The sequence below is a fragment of the Pseudonaja textilis genome, chromosome 2 (genome assembly GCF_049901715.1).
Source record: "Pseudonaja textilis isolate UNSWEBS1 chromosome 2, rPseTex1.2, whole genome shotgun sequence".
Lineage (NCBI taxonomy): Eukaryota > Metazoa > Chordata > Lepidosauria > Squamata > Elapidae > Pseudonaja > Pseudonaja textilis.
In genome coordinates this window covers 58,120,222-58,141,061 of record NC_141991.1, presented here as the reverse complement: position 1 = coordinate 58,141,061, position 20,840 = coordinate 58,120,222, and the positions used below count along the sequence as shown (strand labels likewise).

Below are 20,840 nucleotides of genomic sequence, written 5' to 3'. Positions count from 1 at the left end.
AGGACTGCAGAAAATACAATTACTACCAACCTGCCTTCAATTGAGGACCTGTATACTGCACGAGTCAAAAAGAGAGCTGTGAAAATATTTACTGACCTCTCACATCCTGGACATAAACTGTTTCAACACGTACCCTCAAAACAACACTAAAGAGCACTGCACACAGAACAACTAGACACAAGAACAGTTTTTTCCTGAACGCCATCACTCTGCTAAACAAATAATTCCCTCAACACTGTCTATTTACTAAGTCTGCATTACTATTACTACTATTACTATTAATCCTCCCATCCTTCCTTTCACCCATCCCTTCCCACTTATGACAGTATGATTGTAACTTTGTTGCTTGTATCCTTACAATTTTTTAAATTGACTGTTTCCTAGTATGATTTGATTGCATATTGTACCCTATGTCTATTATTAAGTGTTGTACCTTATGATTCTTGACTCTTGATGAACGTATCATTTCTTTTATGTACACTGAGAGCATATGCACCAAGACAAATTCCTTGTGTGTCCAATTACACTTGGCCAATAAAGAATTATATCTATTCTATAGCTGGGAATTAAACTGTGGAATTCTTCGTGGTCTCTGAACTAGATTGTTCATTTGCAGATGTTTTATTATCCAATTAGGTAACATCTTCACGCACTGTCCAGTAATGAATTGCCTTCAAGCAAATAATCAAGCTCAGTCAAGGACTCTATTTATTTATCTTCGGTTTCTCACTATAATTGTTGGTGCTGATGCCAAGAAACTAAAATTGTGTGTGTGTGTGATACTTTTCCTCCCATTTGTCCTCCTTTCCAGTTGTTCCTGTTCTCCTTTATCTGTTCAGTTATCAGATACCCTAACTTAAAGCAATCTCTTGGGATCAGGGAATTCTATGGATCAAATGAACAGCAAACAACAGTTCAAACAAAAACTTTTCTCTGGGCTCTATTGGATTTTTCAGGACATGGATTACTAAATGTCCATACTGAAGAAAAGTTGTGAGATGAAGTTATTTTGAAGGCAGAAAGAAAAATTATTTCTTCTTTAGTGAGGATGTAATTTTTTAAAAATGAAAAATAATCCAAAAAATAAATTATACACAGCACAGCTATTAGCAGGCATTGATAACATGTGCTAACTTTGATTCAGTGGTACATGACAAACTACTCCTAAAACTAAAATCTTATGATATCTCTGGACACCCACATAACTGGATAGAAGCATTCCTCTCAAACAGACAACAAATGGACAAAATTGGGAGCGCCCTATCAAATTCTGTACCTGTCAACAGTGGTGTCCCACAAGGCAGTGTTCTAGGACCAACTCTCTTCATACTCTACATAAATGACCTCTGTGATTATATGAAGAGCAACTGCGTTCTCTTCACTGATGATGTAAAGCTGTTCAATACCACAGACAATACTGCTACCCTTCAAAAAGATCTTGACTATGTATCAGAATGGTCAAACAAACGGCAACTTCAAACCTCAACAAATAAATGCTCTATCTTACATATTGGCAAAAAAATCAGAAAATAAAATACAAGCTGAATAGTTAGGACCTTGTTGATGATCCAAGCTCTGTAAAAGACCTTGGAATACTCATCTCTAATGATCTAAGTGCTAGAGCCCACTGTAACTACTTAGCCAAAAAGACATTAAGAGTTGTTAACCTAATCCTACATAGCTTTTTCTCTGGTAATATCACACTACTAACTAGAGCATACAAAGCATTTGCTAGACCAATACTCGAATATAGCTCATCAGTCTGGAACCCACATTACGTATCTGATATTAGCACAGTTGAGAAAGTCCAGAAATATTTCACAAGAAGAGTTCTTCACTCCTCTACTCGTTGCAGAATACTTTATGCCACCAGACTTGAAATTCTAGACCTAGAAAACCTTGAATTATGCCGTCTTCGGTCTGATCTAAATATAGTGTATAAAATCATACATTGCAATGACTTACCTGTAAATGAATACTTCAGCTTCAACCATAACAACACAAGAGCAGACAATAGATACAAACACAACGTTAACTGCACCAAACTTGATTGCAGGAAATACGACTTCAGCAACAGTATTCAATGTCTGGAATACTCTACCTGACTCTGTGGTTTCTTCTCCAAAAACTTTAAACTTAGACTACTGTCTACTATTGACCTCACCCCTTTTCTAAGAGGTCTGTAGGGGGTGTGCATAAGCGCACCAATGTGCCTACTGTCCCTGTCCTATTGTTTCTTTTATTTTTCTTATATGTACCCATTTCGTGTATTCATAACTAGGTTTATCCTTATACCTATTATCTTGTAAGCGATCGACAAAACAAAATGAATAAATAGGAAAAATAAAATATACATTCTAAATTTTGAACTAATCTCACACCAACAAGGCTGCCTGCAAAGTGTAGTTTAAAAAGTCAAGGTTGATCAAAACTTTGCCTATTTTTGTGAGTTTAAAAAGCCCTTTACAACAGTTTTGATTACACTATCACAGTAAAATGTCTTAAAGGCAAAACAAAGTTGCCTTTTGAAAAGCATCTTTGATTGCTTTTGGTTGTCTTTGAGACAACCATAACCTGGATGACTAGATAAGATGGCTGATGAATTGCCTTTTTAATAGACTCTTCTGACACATTTAAATGATACAGTGCTTTTTTTCCTCTCTAACTGTTCTCTTGGCTGTTAAACAGCAAATTGTAGTTTTGTTAAGATTTTTATCCTTATTGTAGGTCTCATATCCTCCAGGGTTCCTTCACAACTCAGCAACTCAAGAAATATATTGGCCAAGAACTCCCCACTCTCAATCCAGAGGCCAAGTGGGAAATAAAGAAGAATAATGAGGTAAGCTTGTAGGTTAAAAACATTATTTCCAATAGCAAAATTAGAGAGATATTATTGAGATGTGCTATGCTACTTTTCAACTAAAGAAATGGTGCCCTAAGGAAAGTAGAACCAAGGCGAATCTGCAGGCTCATGTTTTTTATTTTGGAAATGTTGATCATAGCGTGTGTACGAAGGCATGTAGCAACTCTCAAGGTTAAAATGGAACATTTTGATAAGCTTTTCCCATCCTGTTCTCCTGTGATGGAATACATAGCCCATAATTAGAGCCACTGCAGCTTGACAAATTCAGAGGATGACAGATTAGAAAAGATATATTCAATCCTAAATTAAGGTTTCCCAATCAGCCCTGCACCCCAATTAGAGCACAAAAGTGTTTTGATATAAATGTGATAGGAATAGTCATACTTTAATTCTAATGGGACTAATTTGAAGGTCCATTTTTTCCTGAACTCATCTGTTTGATCCACCAGAGTGGAGAGGCAGTGAATGCTATAGTCTCCTTCCTTAAGGAGATCCATCTAGGGTAGGGGTGTCAACCTCGCAGCCTGCGGGCTGGATCCAGCACATGCTGGCCATGCCTACCTCCAGTTTAGCAAAAGGGGGAAAAGTTGTGATACGTCACCTGATGACAACGTGACACTGCGAGTTTGACACCCCTGATCTAGGGGGACAAAAAAGAAGAGTCTTCTTCATGGTAGTTCTCTCCATGTGGAACATCATCCCTGCAGAGATATGTTTGGCACTCTTTTGCAAGGCTCTGAAGACTCATTTTGTCACCGAGTCTGGAGACCCCAGAGTGGATGGAGCCCATCCCATGGATTGTTTAATTGTTGTCACTGAGGGAGGGGGTATTGTTTTATTATTTTTTCGGTTGGTTTTAGTGTTGCAAGCTGCCCAGAATAACTGTGAGTGAGTTGGATGGCCATATAAATTTTCTTAAATAAAAAATAGTAATAATTCAGAATTAATATCTGCATATATTTGATTTTCAGGAAATAACTATTCACAATGCCAGCATTGTGGTGGGTGATATTCCTGCTATTAATAGCACTATTTATATCATCAACAAGGTAGGTTGATTAGTTTGGTTTGGATCTTTGTCTTTTTCTGTTGTTTGAGTGGGGGAAGGGGGATTTATGAGATATGAGCTAAGCGTATCTCATTTATTGGTCTTTCATTAAATAGAAGCAACAATATCACCCAAGTATTGAGAAGAATCTTCTAAAAATTAATTTTTCTCCTCTCAATAGCACCCTATTTACACTGCCATTTATAACTATGAGATGAAAAAAAGTCAGGTAATTGGTCTTTCTCTTTTCACTTTTCCTTTGATCAGGTTCTGTTACCAACATCTGTCAAGATCCCACCTGGTCTGCAGGAGCAACTAAACACTGTGCCCTCCTTCTGGAGGTTTAAAGAGCTATTGGAGGTAAAGTCCTCAGCAGAAAGATCATAATCTTCATCATCATTTTAGCCATTGTCTATCCATTGCAAGATGAAAGCCTCTTCCATATGTTTCCAACCAATATGATCCCAAGCAATATGGTCCCAATATGGTCCCTTTTGCCAATGTTAAAATTGTTTTTAAATATACTTGTTGATGTCGCTGATCCATCTTGTTTTAGATCCCTTTCTTGGATGCTTTTTGTCAAGTGGAATCCATTTTATGATTGTCTTGATCCACCTGCCATCAGTTCTTCTTGCTATGTGACCAGCCCATTTCCATGCAATTCTTTTACTCTCTCGATTATATCATATACTTTCATTTGTGCAGGTCTTTCTATCTTGTCTTGTAATGCCAAGCATGAATCTTTCCATGGCTCTTTATCTTACAAGGAGCTAGAGGAAGATTATCTTAGTAGGCGATACAGTAGAAGACAGAAACTAAGTTTATACATTGATTCACACATTATAATAGCTGGATGCAAAGGATTCATCCCTGAATCAAATAATTGAAGAAATTAAATTATTTATTATTACATTTATATTATCTTGCTATCCATCTTGGTATCCAAAATAGCTTACTATCCAAAGCAACCAAAGCTTTGGTGCTGATACAAACAGTAGTGATTTTTTTCATTCTGAATTCTTAATATTAATTATTCATTGTTGCTATTTTCTCAGTAAGGAATTGGCCAACTTATATTTAAAAATAATCTTAATATGAATTTTTCGTTTAGCTATCAACTGCAATCCTCATTGAGTTGATTAGCTTGCTAATGGTGTTTTTTAAACTTTCAGAGATATCAGTTGGTGAGAGAAATTGAGTCATCAGAAAAATATACTATTTTTGTCCCAGGGAATAATTCAATTGAGAAATATTGCCAAGCATCAAATATTACACAACTGGTAAGAGTTTACTTTTTTAAATAAATAGTTCTAATTGTATTCATGTAGAGGTAAGCTCCCCTAACTCAATGAAATTTAATTTTTCATTCAACATGTACATGATTGCACAGTTCTTGATTTGTGGGAAACAACGTATCAATAAATAAGAATTTGGATTCAGTCTTGAGATAACACTTTTGGAATTAACTGTTGTTGGCTGCTTCGTGCATCCCAAAGCTCCTAGAGGAAGGCATTTATTTAATTTTTAAAAAGGGGTTTCTACCTCATCACATATGATAGCCAACAATTCCTGTTCCCAAGAAGACTCATACGTATAAGAGACTGATAATCAATTCACAGGTTAACTCTGAATTGCCATATGCACAGAAATGCTGGAAACTCTGGTATATCTCCAATTGCTTTCCACTGAAAAATGAGATATGGTTGTAATCATATAATGTAAATATAATTGAAAACCTCTGTTAATTTAATAATGATATAACTATAAATGTATACATTATTCACTATTATTTAATAAAATGTATCTCTTTTATATATCATTTAAGGACTTGGTTTTAGGTTGGTGTCCTTTGGGTATCAGTATGTACTATAACGATGAAACTAAATTAGCATTTCTGCTTCATGAGTTGGTTTGGCAACACACTGAACTTTTTTCTAGGTTCTACAACTCTTCACATATGAATGTTATTATCTCTGAGGGTTGCAATGGAAATATTTTTCTTCTGCTACTTTTTCTGTGAATCCAGATGAACTTGATGTGGTTGAGTATGGCAAAGCAACAGCCTTGTTAAAGGCCAATCTGCAGTTCAGCCATTAGAGATGTAAAGAAAATGATTCTTCTGAAGATTGTGACCAAGATGTTTGGAGGGATAAATTGAAGAGGAATGGTTTATTACTATGCATCTTCTCTTTAAGTTTCTATTCCACCTGCTGTTACTTTATTGATTCTAATACTTGTCTCTGACTATTTGGTTTTGTGTGGATTCCAGGATAATGACACCATGCAGTATCATGTTGTATTGGGTGACAAGCTGTTTTTGAAAGACCTGAAGAATGGAGTGCACAGAAGCACAATGTTAGGATTCTCTAATTGGCTCATGTTTTCTAATAGACTCAATAAGGTGAGAATGAGCTACAAGTTATACTTTTACAGTGTGTGGTTTAACAAGGAACATCTAAAGTATCAAAAGCTATACTTTTCAAACAGTAAATTTGGATGCATATTATGACTGCAATTTTAAAATGTTTTATGTATTTGTTTTAAATATTTTATTTATTGTATATTTGAAATTTATTCAGTGGCCTCTGTAACATAAATTGAAAGATACCAGAGTTCTGATTAGTAAATTGACATACACAGAGATTAAAAACCAACAGTTAAGTTCATTGGTTTTGGTTGGCTTCCACTGAGGGTGCTGTATTGGCAGAAGGAGGTTTTATAATGTTCTTTGGATAATTGTGCTTTGAATCATACTTCATTTTGCATCCCTTTTTTAAAATTGCAGACATATGTAAACAGAGTCCTTTTGGATGGTCCATTTGTTGAAACAAGAAATGGAATGTTGATTGGGGTTTCTCAAGTTCTACAGATTCACAAAAACCGTTGCACTACCAATACCACCACTGTACAAAAGGTGAAGTATTAGAGATTGTCTTTCTTCATTATGAGTACTAGTTGTTTTCTACTGTCTTATATGACACATGGATAAACTGATTGTCTGAGCCCTCCACCTAATATATGCACACTCTTTTTCTTCTTAAAATTTGAAATCTTGCAACTTTCAGGAACAACTAAGTTGGCATCACTAGGTTTCCTCAACAACATTTAATATCATTCTATTTATTTATTTATTTATTTATTTATCAATCAAACTTCTTAATCAGCCATCTCCTTCACAAAAGGACTCTGTGTGACGTACAATTTAATCAATACAATAAAACATTAAAAACTGAATAATTTAAGATTAAAAAGTTTAAAATGTATACCTGACCCTGGTGAGGATTTTATCAATGTAGTAAAAATGACAAAACTTAATGTTAGCATTTTGTTTTTACAGCAGCAGTTATCCTAACAAAAACAATCAAATATGGTCATGATTTTATGGACCTAATGCATCCTGCAGATTCAGACCCCAAACATAGATTTTAAAATCTCAGTAAAGAGTGATTGGTTTATTAAAATTAAAAAAGGTCTATGACATTGAAATAAATAAATCTTGATGTGGGAATAACAAGAGGTTCAGATAAGGATAGAGAGACAACCTGAAGTAGTGGTTAAAATGAAGCAAGAAGCATATGTGTGCGTCATAATGTCAACCTGGGCTTTGAAGCCAGCTGAATGACTTTGAGCCAAACACTCTCTCTCAGCCCAATCCACCTCACAAGGCTGCTGTTGTGGGGAAAATAGAAGGAGGAAACAATATTATGCTGTCTTGAGTTACTTATAAAGTAATAATGGCAGGATAAAAAGCTAATAAATAAATATATTGACAATGATAATATTTCTGCTATCACAAAATATGAAAAATAATAACCAGGTAATGATTAATGTGGGCTTTTGTTGTGTTGGGATTTGTTATCCTTCTGCAGTTGATGCTAATATTTTTCCATGCTCTGAAATATCTATTAATTATCCTTTTTCTCCTGTATGCCAGTCAAGATGTGCTAGATGCCAGAAAAAGATCAAATGTCCAGCAGGATCAGTGCTTGCAGTAAGTATTGCTTTATTTCATTTGATACATTTTTTCTATCAAGCATGTCAAAAAAAAAAAGCAGCCCTTTTGCAGAATTTTGGAGCTTATAATGTTTATTGTGGGAAGGTAGAAGAGTCAAAATAAAGTATGATAAAGTTAAAGTAAATGTTGATTTCAACAGTCATTTTGTCACCCATGCTATTTTGAGAGTCTGGAGTAAATATAAAACTAGGTTTTCCATGAAAGTGCCTCTTTGGGTTTCCCCACAGGAAACTTTTTTTATAAAAGAAATAGTGACGAGACTAAACTGGTGGACTTGTAAAATAATATCTTTTAACTTGGGTAACCCTACCTCAAATCTAAGGAGCAGCTAGAATCGGAAGGTGATATCTGTCATTGGTTAAATTGAAAGAAAGTTTTAAATTAGATAAAAAGAATCATGGGTTTAACTTTGTTAAAAAGTTAAGAACTGGATACTCTACTGTGTGGTAGTGATGAACATATTATTGCTAAAATATTACTGATTTGAAATCTGGAAAATGAACAAATAAAGCATTGTTTGATTCAATGGACAAGGAATTTTGGATATAATGTAATGCTTGAACAGTGGGGGAACATGTGGAATAAAGGTTTAAAATTTACATTAAACTATAATTTAAAAGAAAATTTCTATTTCATTGATATTTAACTCTGGATAAGTTGTCAAGAATGTATAAAGGCACCTCAAATGAGTGTTGGAAATATAAATGTGAAGAAGGGACTTTTAATCATTTGTGGTGGACGTGTGATAAAGCAAAGAAATATTGGAGTAGGATTAATATCTTAAAATAGAAAATTGTTAAAGTGAATATAGAAAGAAAACCAGAAAAAGACCTGGGGGGGGGGGGGGAATTAAACTTTGATGTTATATATGTTGATGGAAGCAAGACTAATTTATGCACAGAAATAGAAGGTCACCTCGATCCCCACAATGGACGAACGGCTGCTAAAACTGATGGAATTAGCAGAAATGGATAAATTGACTGCTTTGATCAAAGAAAAAAATACAAATACCTTTCTTTCTATTTGGAAACCACTTCTAGACTTTGTGCTTGAGGTGGAAAAAAGGTGGAAAAAAATGAAACTTCTATTATGTAAAATTAAAAAAGATGAGGTTAGATGTTAATGCCTTTATTCTACTGCACAAAGGGAGTCAGAAGTCTGTGCTTTTTTTTTCTTTTTCCCTTCCACTATTTATTTCCCTTTTCCCTTTCCTAACTTTCCTGCTATTTATTTTTGTATTCTCTTTGTATGCTATATTATAAACTAATAAAATTGTATTGAATTAAAAAAGAAAGAGTTAAAATAAGAGTTTTTTCTTCATCATGCCTAAGATGTTATATGTTGGGAATATACTGTATATCTGCTTAACTTTTTTTAAATATATTTCCCCCCCTTTTCCACTGACAGCAAAATCCAGGCAAAGGGAACCTTCCTCACTGTATATTTAAATCTGGAGGCATGAAATTAGTTGGCTGCTACTTTACCTGCGTCAAAGTTTCCCTAGTAAGTCATATCTATTGATTAGAAATCTATACATATGTCAAATGTATATTCTATTCCCCATGTAATTATTTTCTTGTGGCTGGCCTAGAAGTGTTTATTTCTTTGTTAAGAGACTGAGATCAGTTTCTCACTCATCATTTGTGCAAATACATAACTGACTAACCTGCTGAGTATATTGATATTACTGGTGCCATATCAAAAATGACAAGCAGGAAGAGGCTATTATGATACCATTTCAAGCCCTAAGCAATATAAACTTTTGAACATGACATTAATTTATTTGAAGATTTTTGTGGCCATCTAATCAATCAATCAATCAGAATAGAGCTGGAAGGGACCTTGGAGGTCTTCTAGTCCAACCCCCTGCTCAAGCAGGAAACCCTATACCATTTCAGACAGGTGGCTTGTCCAGGTTTTCCTTAAAGACCTCCAGTGATGAAGCACATAAAACTTCTGAAGGCAAGCGGTTTCACTAGGTACCTGTTAGGAAGTTTCTCCTTAATTTCAGGCTGCTGCTTCTTGAGTAGTTTCCATCCATTGTTTCTTGTCTTGCCTTCTGGTGCTTTAGAAAATAATTTGGCCCCTCTTCTTTGTGGCAGCCCCTCAAATACTGCTATCAAAGTCCATCTTTTCACTAGACTGGCCATACGCAATTCCTGTAACCCTTCTTCATATGTTTTTGTCTCCAGGTCCTTAATCATTTTAGTTGTTCTTCTTTGCACTTTTCCCAAAGTCTCAACATCTTTTTTGTACTGTGGTGATCAAAAACCAGATTCAGTATTCCAGGTCTGGTCTTTCTAAGGATTTATAACGCAATACTAATACTTCTCATGATTTTGATTCTATGACTCTGTTCAACTCAAATGTTATAACACTGGATGGCTTGCAAGGAAGAATGAAGAGAGACTCAGCAGTCATTCTTACATTTGTACAAAAAAATTTTTTCCTGGTCTGACTATCAATCTGTCTGTTTTCTGAGGTCTCTGTCTGCTGTCCAGGCTACTATGGTGTGATGTGTGAGATGTGTCCTGGGAAACCAGGCAATTGGTGCTCTGGCAATGGGGTGTGTCAAGATGGCATTGAAGGCAATGGAGATTGCCAGTGCCAAGAAGGTTTCCATGGCACAGCCTGTGAAATGTGTCAGGCAGGAAGATATGGACCCAAGTGTCAATCAGGTGATTATGACTATTATCCATCCTCACAGGAGAAGTGTTTGGTCTAAAGCAGCGACACTCACAAAAAGACTTGCATGCAGTCTCCAGGGTTTTTTGAAACCTGATGCTATCCTCCAATTTTTAATGTGGTCCAAACAACAAGTCATCAAACAGTTGGCCAAACAATTATCCTATTTAATTTTGCTCAAATTGAGATGTCCTGGATTCATCTACTGCTTTTGACTGGGGCCACCTGCAGGACACTCAAACATCTTGTGTTATCCTAATGCTAGATAAGTTGTAAACCCCTAGAGCATTATTCTACACATATTGTATACATTTCTCAAATATTTCTGCTCACATTTAATTTCTAAGACCCTGTACAGTTTTTAATAGTGATAAGGTCTGCATATAATTTCAATTAATTTTCTATTGGCCATGATGGTGCAGAAAAACTAGCACAGGTAACGTCAAATGTATTAATTTGTACCTGACGAAGACTTATATTTCTTCTTAGAGTGCAATTGCAATAAAGGGCAGTGCAATGATGGGTTGTTAGGTGATGGAAGCTGCACATGCAACTCAGGATTTAAAGGAGTTAATTGTGACCAAGGTAAGTTGGGAAACAAGGAGTATCATTCCAGAACTGGCTTCTTAAAAAAAAAAAAAAATTAAAAGAAACGAGAAAGGGCTCTATTCAAAATCTCAGAACTGGAGTTTTGCTATTTATTTATTTATTTTATTCATTTTGTTTATCAAACATGTATGAGAAAGCAAGTATAAGTATAAACATAACATATAAACATATAAGTATAAACAGGTATTAGTATATACATAATAAATGAGTATGAATAAACGGGAACAGTACGACAGAAACGGTAGGCACGCTGGTGCGCTTATGCACGCCCCCTTACAAATCTCTTACGAATGGAGTGAGGTCCACAGTAGACAGTTTAAGGTTAAAATTTGGGGGGGTTTGAGGATGTAACAACAGAGTCGGGTAGTGAGTTCCAGGGACTGACCATTCTGTTACTGAAGTCGTATTTTCTGCAATCGAGTTTCGAGCAGTTTATTTTGAGTTTGTATCTATTGTTTGCCCGTGTGTTATTGTGATTGGAGCTGAAGTAATTATTGACAGGTAGGACATTGTAGCAGACAATTTTGCGTACTAAACTTAGATCAGATCATAGGTGGCATAGTTCTAGGTTGTCCAGGTCCAAAATTTCAAGCCTGGTAGCATAAGGTATTCTATTGCGAGCAGAGGAGTGGAGTACTCTTCTCATGAAATACCTCTGTTGTACTATTAATTTAACCCTTTTCTTTTCCTGTGGTCAAATCTGCAGAGGATGCCTGGTTCTCAGGACAAATCTATGGGATGAATACAAATATATTGCAGATATAAGGGATAATCAAATCCATATACTGAAATTAGTATTGCTAGTTGAAAAAAGAACACCATAAAAATAAAAGTTGTGCAATATTTTGGACATTTAATCAATTAATGAGGTAGTTTACAAGAATTCCTGCTTTAATTGGGTTCATCAAATAGAATGAGAAAATAGTAATATTATGAATCAGTAGTGTGACATACTCCAGAGCCCAATGTTTTGGTGTCACTGGGCATACTTGAATGCAAGAACATGCAATGGGCTTTCACACAAAAAAAGTGGCCATGATATAAGTGTGCCCAGTCCAGAGGTGGTATTCAGCAGGTTCTGAGCAGTTCTGGAGAACTAGTAGAGGAAATTTTGAGTAGTTCAGAGAACCGGCAAATCCTACCTCAGACTGGCCCCACCCCAATCTATTCTCTGCCTCCCGAGACCCAGCTGATCAGCTGGGTCTTCTTTTGTTGCCCTGCACAGGAGAACAGAGCTGAAAGCAGATTAGTGAGGTGGGGAGGGAATGGGGATTTTACACTATCCTTCCCTGCCATGCCCACCAAGCCATGCCCACAGAACCGGTAGTAAAAAAAAAATTTAATCCCACCACTGGACCAGTCATAAAACATCCATATATCAGAGGGCAAAAAACCAAAAACAAACCCCAGTTGGATAGCAACTACCTGCCTTTTATTTTCTCAGCCCTATCTTAGTCATTGCTAAAAGTAGAAATTGATTTGAGAATATGTTTCATTCACAAGGTTCTAAAATTCTGTTCGTTTCCTTAACACTAAACAAATATTTAAAAAAATAATTAAGAGTTTAGAATCTATTCCAGACCAATTAAATAGCATGTGGCAAATTCTACTAGTCTACCGGCCTTAAATATTTCACATTGAGCTGACTCCAGGACTGATCCAGGCCCAGTCTGATTTCTTCTGATAAGCCAAAGTAAAAATTCAGGAGCATTGGTTGAGCTTCATGTTGCTGTGCTGTTGCAGTTTAAGGCAAATTCTGTCGCAGCTATTGTGTTAGTTGGTGGCATTCTGTAAACTGATTACTTGTGTATCCCCTTGCTGCTCATTTGCAACAATGCTGTAGCTAGATGCTTGGCAGATAGATAGATGCCTGTAGATTGAAAGCCAGTTTTAAAACTCCAAGTGGGATTTTCTGCCTATCTACAAGAGTAGAAATCTTACAAGACTCATGTTAGTCCTTTGAGGTAGTCCAAACAAAAAGTGCATCATGAGTAAGGTAAATGTAAAGGTTTCCCTGTTGGTTGTGTCCTACTCTAGGGCATGTTGCTAATCTGTTTCTTGTCCAAGGAAACCAGCATTGTCAGAAGATAATTTCCATGGTCATGGCTTTATACCAAAGGTACAAGGTATTCTGTTACCTTCCCACTAGAGTAGTACCTATTTATCTACTTGCATTTGCTTGCTTTTGAACTTCTAGGTGGGCAGGAGCTGGAGCAGGTAAAGGGAGCTCAACCCATTTCGCAGAGCTCAAGTTTCAAATCCAGACTGTCAAGTTCTCTAGCTAACACCAACTGACTCCAATAAATCTATTTGTATTGTAAGCTTATATTAACAGAATCTTGTAAGAATTTTCCCCCTCCTTTCCAGTGGTGGGATTCAAAAATTTTTACAACTGGTTCTGTGGGCATGGCTTGGTGGGTGTGGTAGGGGAAGGGTACTGTAAAATCTGCAGTCAGAGGTGGTATTTGCCAGTTCTCCGAACGACTCAAAATTTCTCCTACCGGTTCTCCAGAACTGGTCAGAACCTGCTGAATACCACGTCTGCTCCTTTCCTTTTATTCTCCAGGAAACTAGGCAGGGTCATTTCTGAAATGCTTCCCAGATCACCTCTGCTTCTGAGGTGAGGAGATTCAGGTTATCTTTTATAAGCTGGTTGTCCAGCCTGCAGCTCTTTCTTATGTTTCCCAAGATCATTCCCCCATATCATTATAATCAAAGTACATGACTATTTAAGAGAATTATTTTTGCTTGGAGATTGGACAATATTCTAACAAAACGTTCTCTTGCAGAGATTGAAATTGATTTCTGCAATGGTACATGTGATGTGAATGCAAAGTAAGTACAATTGTAGGGAAAAATTTAAAACATGTTTGAAATGATGTGATTGTTTTCAGTAACAACCCCCATAGGGATATTTTCCCTCTTTTTCTCCACAGGGTTGTTGTGATCAGGAAAAAGAGGAGGAGGGTGGAGTATTATCTATGTTTATCACCTATTGTATATTATATATTAATAACCTTGGGTTATTGTATTGTATATTAATATAGATGGGATAAAAATATAATCAATAAATTAAGCAGTATTCTGGGAAGCTGAATTTTTAATTAAGCCTCTCTATTATACATTCCTTAATTCCTAATGATCTAGCAATTATTAAATTCCCTAATGTACAATTAATACATTAGAGGAGATTGTGAAAGTATAAATTCTGTTCGTCAAGATCTTGCTTAATTTAGATATAAATGCCACTCAAATTACATCTTCCCATTCTGAACAAGAGTAGGCAAGACATTTCCCATGATTTATTAATTATCTTATCCAAATAAGTAAGTTGAATTATTGCCCCTAAATGATTTTCATATAGATATTAATGGGCCTATTGATAACCATAATCACTAATTCCTGCCTCAGAATGTTTTACTTTGTAATTATTTTCAATAGCAATCTTCATTTATTTTCAAGGTAACAGAAATTCCACTTTGAGCATGTGAAAGAAACATATATCAGAAACTTGAGCTTCCTGCATCTCTGTATCTCTGTTGTATAACTACACATTTAGACAAATGAGAGAAGGGGAGCAATGTGATCCAGGCAAACAAGCACAACACCATTAACACACCGTATCATAAACATATGTGTTCATATATAATTCTCAATCCCTCCTTGATGCTGTTTCAGTTGCATGAATGACTCTACTACTTCTCAACCCACCTGCTCCTGTTCTGCTGGCTATTCTGGAAATGGAACCTCTTGTACAGGTATTGCCGGCAAATGCTTTCAATTCATTATTCATGCTTGATTTAAAAAAATAACACCACAGATACAGTAGATACAGTACATAGAGATAGATCAATAATAGCTAAAAATGACCATATTTTTCACTAATTGCATGCACGAGCATTGCTGACATATACATGCTCGCCACTTCAGCATTACAAAAAGTAAAACATTACCAAAAATGAGTTTCATACTATTTAAAATGTAGCATTCAATGCTTTTCTATGTGCTGTGTTCAAACTTTCAGTAGCTAGTTGCTGATGAAGAGAAATGGGCATTTTTTGAAGAGAAACATTTACACTGAAGAATAAACTTATGTAATCTTATGAAACCCCCTTTTGTCTGCATCCATGGCAAGCTATAGGTCCATGTCAAAGAAAATGGGCATGAAACCCTTATGTGTTTTCTGTGGCAACTGGATTGAGGAAGGCCACAGCTGGCCAAAACAAAGGCTTGAAAACTTTGCCTGCTCTTCCATTCAGGTCAAGGAGCAGACAAAATTATCCAAACCATTCTTCAAAATATAATTTTCTATATTCTATATTCTATATTCTCTACCATATTTCACTGTAGTTTCTCCACACTGTCCCTGCAGATTTGCAGGGTCCTGGTGGCTGCAGACTGGCAGCACTGCACCCCTGCTTCATAAACAGGGGTACAATGGAGGAAAGCAAAGATTCAAATCACAGTCTGGACGAGGTCCTCAGCTGTTCAAAATGTACTTGCCATACCTGTGCAAAACTGTTTTCTATTTTAGCCCACCCTCTTTTTCTTTGGCAATTCAGAAATAGACCCCTGTGCTGAGGATAATGGCAGCTGTTCCATGTATGCCAACTGTACCAAAATTGCACCAGGCAAAAACATCTGCACATGCAAAGAAGGTTATTCAGGAGATGGAACTTTATGCAGAGGTAAGCATCATGCATGTCTATGGAGATTCTCAGTCATCCAAGTCATGGCTGTCCCAAAGGTGCTTTTTCAAGAGGCAACTGGACTTTCTGGTTTATCTTAGACTTAGAAGATGTTTCACTTCTCATCCAAAAGCTGAAACGTCTTCAAAGAAAAACCAGAAAGTCCAGTTGCCTCTTGAAAAAGCACCTTTGGGATAAGCTTCATACTATTCAAAGCAGATGAAAGGATGGCTGATTTGGCTTTAAAATATATATTTTTTCTTGCCCAACATCACTTTTGTGAAATTGGCAACTATATAAATGGGATTACTAATTAAATATTGGGATAGACCAGTACCCAGATAAATGAATTTAAAAGGAGATGAAACATTTAAAGCATGATAAATGGGATGGTATTATTTCTCTTGCAGAGAAGTTGCCTTTTTAATTTATTTATTAAATTTATATGTCACCCATCTCAATGGCAACTTTGGCTGCCTTTTACTTCAGCCCAGGCAATCAGTGCTTTCTTAAAATATACATGTATATTTCTTCACTGGCTACTTCACTTTAAGCGAGGCAGATGGCAAAATAATGTGGACATGATCACTGAGTAATGGAGAAGAGGATTCTTCACCAGTGATGGTGACAGCTTACTAGGTTTACCATTAGAATGAATGTCATTGTTTGCTCCATTTGTAGATGGGATATACTTTGTAACTGTATGAATGTTCCACTTGGGAAGGTAAAAACTGCTTAAAAGTTTTTTTTCTGTACTGTTCTTTCGTATTGTATTGTTTTTCCCTCATCGATGATGAATTTTTACGAGGAACATTTGGGACATTTAGAAAGATCAAAAATGTGTCCTGGCTTATTCTTGCTCATTGCACTTATCATTGCACAAGTTAACAGGCTATTCACTGATTCGTATCTTCTGAGACCTTGTTTTGTAACATAGTCATAGTTTGCAGTGGAAGCAATCTGATATAATGTGCATTTCTTCTATGTGTAGAGCTGGATCGGTGCTTAGAAAACAATGGAGGATGCCACCAAAATGCAACATGTGTTAAAACAGGGCCAGGTTTGGTAAGCAAATTTTTATCTTATCCTATTTTGAATAATATATTTATAATTGAAAAACAGCGAAGAACATGTCACTTAATACTGAAATATCCATGTTTGTTTCCTATCTTACCCCACATAATTGTAATTTTTATTTTTATAATATTTGACAGTGGAGCCCCTCGTTTCCTTTAGAGCCTTAGCTAAATAAAGTTGTTGAGCAGTCACTTCGTTTCCTCTATTTGGGATAAGTTTTTCTGTTTCCTGTTTATAATGGCACAGGTAAATCTTCCTGTTTGCTCAAGCCTTTCCTTGATTCCTCTATGATAAGCCAAATAAAATGATGGTTTCTTTATTAAGTCCTGATTTCAATCATTTTATATTTATTACATAATGTAAGCTCACTATAACATACTTAGGGTATATTGTGTTTATTACTCTTACTGTTGGATGCTTTGGTAGATAAAAGCTGTGAATGCATACTTAAAAAAATTGTGATAAATTCTAAACCTTCATATGAAAAAAGCAATGATACTAACAACAATCATCTGAATTTCTCTTTCATTCTCTGTTTGTATAAAAAACTGCAGGAAATACTTCAATTTTTATAAAGTGTGCTGGGATTTCAATACTATAAGGCAGGGATGTCAAACTCACAATGTTAGAAGTAATGACACAGCTCAAGCATTCCTGGCTAGCTAGCAAATTGGGATGGCAAGCCTGTACCTTTTTATACTTACTTTTCCTTTGAAGCTCCTGCAGTTTGATGGGGTTTGATGTGCCTCTAGCTGAGGTGATTGCCCTGGGTTTTTGTCTTTCCTGCTTTAATGGGTTAATCCTGTTCCTTGTACCTTTGTGTTTTCTTGTCCTAAGAGTTAATCCTGTCACGGGGCAGGAAGAGAGAGTTTTGCAGAGGAGGTATTCAGCAGGTTCTGGGCAGTTCTGGAGAACTGGTAGTGGAAATTTTGAGTAGTTCAGAGAACCGGCCAATACTGCCTCTGACTGGCCCCACCCCATCTATTCTCTGCCTCCCGTTGAGTCCCAGCTGATGAGCTGGGTCTTCTTTGATTTCCCTGCACTGGAAAACCGAGCTGGAAATCAGGTTATCGGGGTGAGAAGGAAGGGAATTTTGCAGCTATCTTTCCCCTGCCACGCCCACCAAGCCATGATCACCAAGCCATGCCCACAGAACCAGTAGTAAATCCCACCACTGGAGTTTTGGCTTATCTTGGAGAGTTTATTTTTTTATCCTGATTCCGCTTATCTTAATGGCTCTACTTAAGTGTTACTTTTGTAACAGCCATTCTGAATTTTTCCTTTCAGCTAGTGCCTCTTGGAAGGGCTGGCTTGAGTCTCTTGGCACTGTTTTCTGAGGTTTCTAGTGCTGTAAGGTTTCTGACACTGTCCTTCTGGGGTATACTTCCCCCAGTATGGTTTGGTTATTTGTGTCTTGCTTTTTTTTAATCTGGGGAGGCAGCTGAATCATCAGCATAAATGGTCACTGATGAGGCAGCAGTAGCATTTCTATTATATCCTGTAAGCTGCATACAGTATCTTCCTTGCCATCTGCTTCATCTCCTTGCTGATCATGCATGGAGTGGTGGATCAAAGTAATTTAAGGTCTAACAACAATGCAACAATGGTTGGGATTCCATCCCCTGGACGAGAGGCAAAGGAAGATACCATTCATGTATACAGGATTGAAAGAGCCCAAGGTAAGCTACAGGTTCTATGGCTGGTGCTACCAAGGGTTAGGCAGTATGGAGGTAGACCTCCTGTAGTTTGTCCTTTACATATTCATCTCGAAGGGTGGCAAGTGTGTACTCACTGTTCTGTTTCCCCAGTGGGAATATCCAATGGCTTAACACACACAGGGCTCATTCATTTGCAATGTGATTATTAACTGATTGTACTCGCCCAACTTTTGCCACTCACAGCACCTGCAAAGCCTGCATATGTAGGATACACTTCCTGTAGCAGACAGAGACGGAAAATGACAAATATCTGCGTCTTTATTGTTGCTGCAGAAGATGTCTTGCAGTTTGTGTCCCTCTGTAGTTCTAAATGTGAAATATGTGATGGTGTTTTTATTTCTCTCAGGTTGCCTGTGTCTGTCTTCCCACATTCACCGGTGATGGGATTAATAAATGTGAATATACTGATCCTTGCTTGGAGGTTTGTTGATGCCCTTTCTTTGGAAGATCTCCTGAATGCTAGTTATTACATTTTTTTAAAAAAAAAGCAAACAATACTATGATAATGGTGTGATTCCACTCATCACAAAGGTAATCCAGGTGCAGGGCCCAACATAAACATTAAAAATAATCTTTTTCCTTAAATAACCAAAATGTCAGGAGTTCGCTGAAGTCATTTGGCCTTGTTGCCCAAATCTTACAAGATTTTGAATGGCAACCTTGTGATATTTCCCACCATGATTTTTTTAAAAATATTTTGTGTAATTTTAGTGTCAGTTTAAAAGTTTGTGCATGCCATGGTACCGTAGGTACCACATTTCCCAGCCTTGATTTATTTGGTAATTCTTAAAAGTTTCCAGTAATAAATTTCACAAGGGGTGGGGGAAATGGAGCTTGTTATCAAGTCCAGTAACCTTGGGTGGTAACAGAATAACATAAGGAAATTCTTCATGTAAATCATTAGTAATAAGAAATAATAAAAGTGTTTTTCACAAGAAAACTATATCCATCAAATGGGTAATTTAAATTTCATGTACTTCAAATTCCTTAAAAGAGAAGGTGAATTCCATTAGGGTACCTTTCTGTTTTAAAGTGTTTGAATTACTGATAGGTTCATGGAAAACTTTAGGGTAGGGGTGTTCAAACTTGACGGCTTTAAGACTTGTGGACTTCAACTCCCAGAATTCCTCCTCCAGTCATGTTAGCTCAGGCATTCTGGGAGTTGAAGTCCACAAGTCCTAAACTTGCCAAGTTTGAAGACCTTTGCTTTAGGGCATGGCATTGAGCTTTCTGTGCACGGTAGTCTTCACCGAGATGGCTACTTTCCCCTTATCCAAAGCTGTTGATTGCTTGCTCGATCGTTGGAAAAGGAGAGGGACTTGCTTCTCTGACAGCTAAGTTTTAAGAAGAGTCATCTAGACAAGTTATGCCTAAAGGAAGGATTGATAACCCCTGATCATAGCTCCAGCTTATTAGCTTTTTCTTTTCTTGATCAGAATAATGGTGGTTGCAGTCCACTAGCACTGTGCCTTAGAAAAGAAAATGGGAAACGAGCATGCCTTTGTATATTGGGGACTGGTGATGGCTTCACATGCCATAGAAATTTATGGCAGGTAAGACATATTTTACTTAAAATTTGCAAAATGTGTGAGCATCCATTCCCAAATGCTGGAAGAGCAGTCTTCCTTCTTAGCATCCCCAAAATTTGTGCTGAGAGTAGTACGGAAAAAGCAACATGTGACATAGTCAGTGACATGGTTGGAAAATGTTGCAAAAAAAAAAAGATAGTTGCAAATGACCTCATGAATTAAAAAATAGTAAAAGATTTCTAATTTGATTATAAAGCAGTTGAACTGTCATTTGAAATAAAATGTAAACAAAACAAAGCTTTTTTTCATGTATGCTATCATGAATGGGATTCATTAGTAAGGGCATAATTCCTATGTTGAATAGTTCAAATATGATTATTATAATTAATTCAAAATTTAATAATGAACTTTCACATATATGAAGAATAATGGCTTCCAGTTCCAAGCCTTTTGGGGCACATGGAAGCCTTGAATCAGAATCAAAGGCAAGATCAATCCGGCCACTGCATTTGGTTGTCAGAGGTCACTGTATCCATGCCTTCATTAATCCTCTGGCCAACCAGTTCAAATACAAATGAAGATTCCAGCCAGAATGTAGGGCTCAAAGC

General features: G+C 36.6%; 1 protein-coding gene across 2 annotated transcripts in view; it reads left to right on the top strand.

The window, feature by feature from the left end:
* Positions 1-20,840, top strand: part of STAB1 (stabilin 1) — a 147,660-nt gene that overhangs the window by 77,294 nt on the left and 49,526 nt on the right. For both annotated transcript variants that reach the window (XM_087923982.1, XM_087923983.1), the window contains exons 30-45: positions 2,728-2,839; positions 3,835-3,912; positions 4,179-4,271; positions 5,084-5,191; positions 6,181-6,312; positions 6,697-6,825; positions 7,846-7,902; positions 9,334-9,429; positions 10,409-10,604; positions 11,101-11,196; positions 14,010-14,055; positions 14,899-14,978; positions 15,783-15,908; positions 16,900-16,973; positions 19,050-19,124; positions 20,140-20,256. In XM_087923982.1, coding sequence (XP_087780108.1) covers positions 2,728-2,839; positions 3,835-3,912; positions 4,179-4,271; positions 5,084-5,191; positions 6,181-6,312; positions 6,697-6,825; positions 7,846-7,902; positions 9,334-9,429; positions 10,409-10,604; positions 11,101-11,196; positions 14,010-14,055; positions 14,899-14,978; positions 15,783-15,908; positions 16,900-16,973; positions 19,050-19,124; positions 20,140-20,256 — 1,615 coding nt within the window. The remainder of the gene's footprint in view (positions 1-2,727; positions 2,840-3,834; positions 3,913-4,178; positions 4,272-5,083; positions 5,192-6,180; positions 6,313-6,696; positions 6,826-7,845; positions 7,903-9,333; positions 9,430-10,408; positions 10,605-11,100; positions 11,197-14,009; positions 14,056-14,898; positions 14,979-15,782; positions 15,909-16,899; positions 16,974-19,049; positions 19,125-20,139; positions 20,257-20,840) is intronic.